At 55.7% G+C, this 5,141-nt stretch overlaps 1 protein-coding gene across 1 annotated transcript in view; it reads right to left on the bottom strand.

The window, feature by feature from the left end:
- The window catches only part of DPF1 (double PHD fingers 1), a 7,619-nt gene extending 3,126 nt beyond the window's left edge, over positions 1-4,493 (bottom strand). The window contains exons 1-7 of the mRNA XM_007955500.2: positions 4,465-4,493; positions 2,919-3,079; positions 2,734-2,841; positions 1,284-1,411; positions 976-1,065; positions 541-619; positions 206-337 (exon numbers count right to left, since the gene is read on the bottom strand). Of these exons, the coding sequence (XP_007953691.2) occupies positions 206-337; positions 541-619; positions 976-1,065; positions 1,284-1,411; positions 2,734-2,841; positions 2,919-3,079; positions 4,465-4,493 (727 nt within the window). The remainder of the gene's footprint in view (positions 1-205; positions 338-540; positions 620-975; positions 1,066-1,283; positions 1,412-2,733; positions 2,842-2,918; positions 3,080-4,464) is intronic.
- Between the last annotated feature and the right edge of the window lie 648 nt (positions 4,494-5,141).

Genomic DNA, 5,141 nt, shown 5'->3' on the forward strand with positions numbered 1-5,141 from the left:
GAGAGAGAGAGAGAGAGAGAGAGAGAGAGAGAGAGATGGTTGGTTGCCATGGCAACCCCGAGCCAGCATCCCCATGGTCGGTGGGGGGAGGGGACCACTGAGCTGGAGATTTTCCAGAAATGTCTTCCATGCCACCCCCCAGGCTCCTCGGCCCCCACTCCCCAGCCCCCCTTCTCACCGCCCCCCACCTGGTCTGCCTGCTCACGTTTATGGTTGTTTTTCCGGTGGAAGGGCAGGGCGTGGCGCTCAGTGTTCTCCTCCCCCTCCTCCTCAGCCAGGTGGGTGTGGGTGTAGTGGTAGCTGAGCCCCGGCCGGTTCTTATACCGTTTCCCACAGACTGGAGAGCGAGGAGGGCTGGTCAGCCCCTCCCTGGCCAAGGCCATCTCCACCCTGGCCTCCAGATCACGTCTCCCCCAACACCCCAGCTGCAGAGGCCTGAGGATCCCCCCACCCTGGTGCAGCATAGAAGGGAGGGGCCGGGAGGGGAGAAGTCTCTGGGCCCCTCTCTTTCTGTCTTCCCCCCTCTTCAGAAGGACTCACTATCACAGACATACGGCTTGTCTCGGTCCTCCAGAGAAGCGGTGTCCTGGCGTTTCCGGAGACCCCCGATGCCATACGCCTGGGGCAGAGTCAGGGGTGAGAGGTAAGAAAGAGGAAACCAAATGAGCCGTCGGATACGGGAATCAGATTCCCACCTCTGGCTGCAGGGCCTTAACCTCTCTGAGGCCGCTGCCTCACGGGGACCACAGGAGGAAGCTCCTTCTAACCCGCTGCGCAAACTCTGGCAAACAGCTTAATCTATCCGAGCCTCCGTTTCCTCCTCTGTCAAATGGGTATAAAACTCCCACACCTCAGGTCTTCTGTGGGGATTAAATTAGGTCCAACTTGTGGGCAGGGTGTAACCGTTGCATGTGCTGCATAAACAGGCTCTGTCCCTGCTGGCAGGGCTGCTGGAGCAAAGCTCGGGGCTACTACCTTTCCTTTGGCTCTGTTTTTCCTCCTGGGAATGTCATCCTCCAGGTCTTCCACCTCGAGATCATGTGGAAACTCCAGCAGCTGCTGTTTCTGGGCACCAAGAGAAGGGAAACTGGGGTCAAGAAAGGGGCGGCCATGTCTTATTTTGAGGAGGGGCTCTGGGAGAGACAGGAAGTCTTCCAAAAAGAGACAGGGTACGGGAGAATGGAGATTTGGGATGCTCAAGGCCCAAGAGAGCCGGGGACACTGGAAAGCAGGAATGTGATGGGCCAGAGGAGGGGTGGGAGGGGCCTGGGGACAGGTCCTACCTGACAGTCCATAATGGCTTCCTCCTCCTTCAGCTCAATCTTCTTCTCTGCTGTCTCAGCGCACAGCAGAGCCTCAAGGACTGGCCCTTCTGGGAGGCCACCCTCCTTCTTCAGGGGCGTCTCACAGTCTGGGGACGGGGACATGGGGAGGTCATGCGGGGAAGCTGTTCCTAAAGGACTCCTCTCACTGCTGTGGGGGAGGGAAGAGGCTTTCCTACACTCAACCAGCAACAGCACAGGAATTCAGCCACACACTGGGAAGATGCTGAGATCCAGGGAAGAGACAGCCACTCAGACACACTCAGGGGAGACATGGCTAGACCCTTGGATACACCCAGACATACTTGGCAAAAGACACAGGCAACCTGCAGACACTCCCAGACCTACACAGGGAAGAACAGCCAGACCTCAGATACACGTGAACTCACATGAGACAGCCAGACACACAAAGACACCAACAGACCCTCAGTGGTACAAGGAGATATATCCAGACCTTGGATACACTCAGAGATACTCATAAAGAGATACAGTTAGACCCTCAGACATACCTAGGTCCCCATGGGGAAGACACACCCCCCAGAGAGGACACAGCCTAAGATATGATACACCTGGACACACCTGGAGGAGGCAGAGACACACCCACAGAGAATCAGACACTCAGGCGACACGTGAACATACACAGAGGTGATACAGACAGCCCTTGGAGGCAAGTGGACACACACAGGAAGAGACATAGCCAACTGGACACTCCAGTACACCTGGACACACAGACCCTGAGGTACACCTCCAGTACACCTGGACACACAGACCCTGAGGTACACCTGACAGGGAAAGAGCAGCAGCCACTTGCTCTGATAATCCCAACACCTTCAAGAACCAGTAAGGCCAGAATGAACCAGAAACACACAGCAGAATCTCCCTAATACTCCAGACCCAGAAGGAAAGGGACTGTCCTGGACAACGCTGAGGCACCTGAACACTCACAGGAAGAGACAGCCAGACACACTCAGGAGAAATACACTGGAAACACCTGGAGAGACATAGCCACTCGATACACACGTGTGGAACGATTACAACCAGATATTCTAACGTACCCACATGCACAGGATGGACAGATATTCTGACACATCCGCACACACACAGGGAGCTCAAGAGTCACATGCACTCAGGGACCGACATTGTGGTACACCCCAGTTCACAGAAACGCGATACACCTAGACACACGTGGTGACAGAGACCACCATGGCCTTGAATACACCCCGGCCCACCTGGGAGGAAACAGAGCCAGAAGCTGCCAATGGCTAGACCCTTGGATACCCCTGAAGACTATAGAAAAATGTGGACATGGCCAACCACTCAGACGCTCACTAGATGCTCCTCCGCACACTGGGGCTGTGCGTCCTGGGGGCAGATGGGACCACAGCAGGGACGGGGTAGCTTCTCTACCCACCGATCTTGTACTCGCAGGGCCGAAGTCTTGGATCTTCCAGGATGTTGAGTCTCCGTTTCTTCCTCCAACAGCGAGCTGGGTACGTGTAGATCTGTCCGGGGGCCAGACCTGGAGTGACAAGAGCCATAAGAATGCAGCCTAGGAGCGGGCTGGCCCTGCCCCGCCCCCGCCCTCCCAGCAGGTACCGGGCCCCCGGTGGGTCTTCTCCATCCAGATGTAGCAGTTATTCTGGGCCACACCGGTCTGCGAGTCGAGGAAGGGCAGGCGCAAGCTGCGCTCTGCACACAGGCGCGCGTTGTAGCTGCGGCAGTGCTCTATGGCCTCGCGGTAGAAGTCCTCGCCTAAGCTACAAGGGGCGAAGGAGTGGGCGGGCCGCTGTCAGCGAGGGCAGGCCGGCCAGACCGCGCAACACCCCTCTCCCAGCCCCACCTGGCCCGGGTCGAGGTTGAGTGGGCTGACTCCTCCGGCCTCGCCTCTCTCCTCCTGGACCTCCTAAAGGGGACAGGGCCCAGGGTCCCCTAACCTGGGGCCCAAGGAGGCTTCTAGCTAAAGAGGGGATTCACACAATGTAGAAATAGACAAAAAGTCTATTTGGCTCTGGGACCCATCCGTTCCCATACATGTCCAAAGACACAACACAAACCAATCACACAAGAGTCACACCGGATTCACACACAAAGAGAGGCATATCCCAAGACTCACAAAGAAGAAATAGACAAATGTCACACATATGCACACACATGCACATCTACCAAAAAAATATAAATATTCCAAGTCACATAGTGTAGAAATGACAACACACACAGCCATGCACAAATATATACCACATATCTAAAGGCATGTTACACAAACACATTACCCACCCAAGATCCACACAAAGATGTACAAGGTAGAAACAGATAAAACACACACACTCATGCATCCAAGACACACACAGACACAAGTGCCCAAAGGCACCAACTGTAGAAACAACTCACATATATCCTTACACACATATCCAAAGACACAACAAACAAATCACACAATATCCAGAGACACAATACAAAGCAAGCACACAGCATCACACAGAATCCACACACACACACACTCAGAAAAATACACAACATAGAAACAGTGTCTCAAATACCACATATCCAGTCACGCAAAGATACACACATATACAAATACAACACTGAAATAGGCAAATCCACCCCTGTTTACACAAAAATTTAAACACACAAACACATATCCCTACATATCCAAAGACACAGCACAGACAAATCACAGTTTCAGTGGGCATGCACACACATCAGATACCCAAAGATATCTAGTGTGGAATAAAAGAAATCACACACATATCAAAAAAAAAAAAAACAGAACACGAACAAGTCACACTCACACTCTACACCGCAAGACAAAGATAGTGTAGACTTCACTCGAGTTTACCAAGGCCTCCGCGCCTCCGGGTCATTTCACCCTCCTCTCGACCCCGAGGGTCGTGGGGTGGGGACCATGACCCCCTTCTCCGAGGAGGCCCCCGAGGCCTCCCATTCCTCCGCCCCGCCAGAAGCAGCGCGTCGGACACCATTCTTGCCGGAGACCCACAGTCACACGTCCTCGTAGCCCCGCGCAGCCCCGCACACGATGACAGCCCCCCAGACACCCCATCGGCCCCACCCCCGGCCGCCACACACACACCCCCGCGCAGACCTGCCCGGCGGTCCTCCCCCGCCTCCCGCCGGCCCGCACCACCTCAGGGGGCCGGGGATGACCGTGGCCATCTTGCTCCCCGGGTCCTGCCCCCAGCAGGTCCCCGCCGGGTCGGTCCTCCCAGCGCTCCAGCGGGCGCCGAGGCCGCCCATCCATTCATTCCCGGGGGGTGGGAGGACGGGGGCCATAACCAATCAGGGCCGTGGGGCGGGCCCGCCCGGGCCATGCTGGGAGTAGTAGTCCCAAGGCTGGGGGCCGGCCAACCCGGAGGCGGGAGGGGGCAGGGGCAGGGGTGGGCCCCAGGGGGCACCGCAGTCACTCACAGCCACTCATTCACACACACGGTCGTTCATACACCCACCCCAGACTGACACGCGTACACACATAAGCCCCCTGGACTCACACCCACACCCTGCAGCTTACACACACATTAAACATTCGCATATAGACACACAATCTCTCATACACTCCCACACACACACCTTCACACGGTCTCACACAGCCACTCACACACAATTATACTTACACACCTACTTCATACCAAGAGACTTAGAGTCACCTTACAGACTTCCCCCAACCTGCACATGGCAGCTCTCACAAAAGTGCCTCACTGATAGTCTCTTCTACTCCAGGGATCCCTAGCCTACCCTACCCTACTTGGGATTGTCTCTCACCCCAAACACACTCACAGTCACCCCATTCCGCACAACGTCATCCAC

The sequence above is a fragment of the Orycteropus afer genome, unplaced genomic scaffold (genome assembly GCF_000298275.1).
Source record: "Orycteropus afer afer isolate SDZICR_OR568_19922 unplaced genomic scaffold, OryAfe1.0 scaffold00507, whole genome shotgun sequence".
Classification (NCBI taxonomy): Eukaryota; Metazoa; Chordata; class Mammalia; order Tubulidentata; family Orycteropodidae; genus Orycteropus; species Orycteropus afer.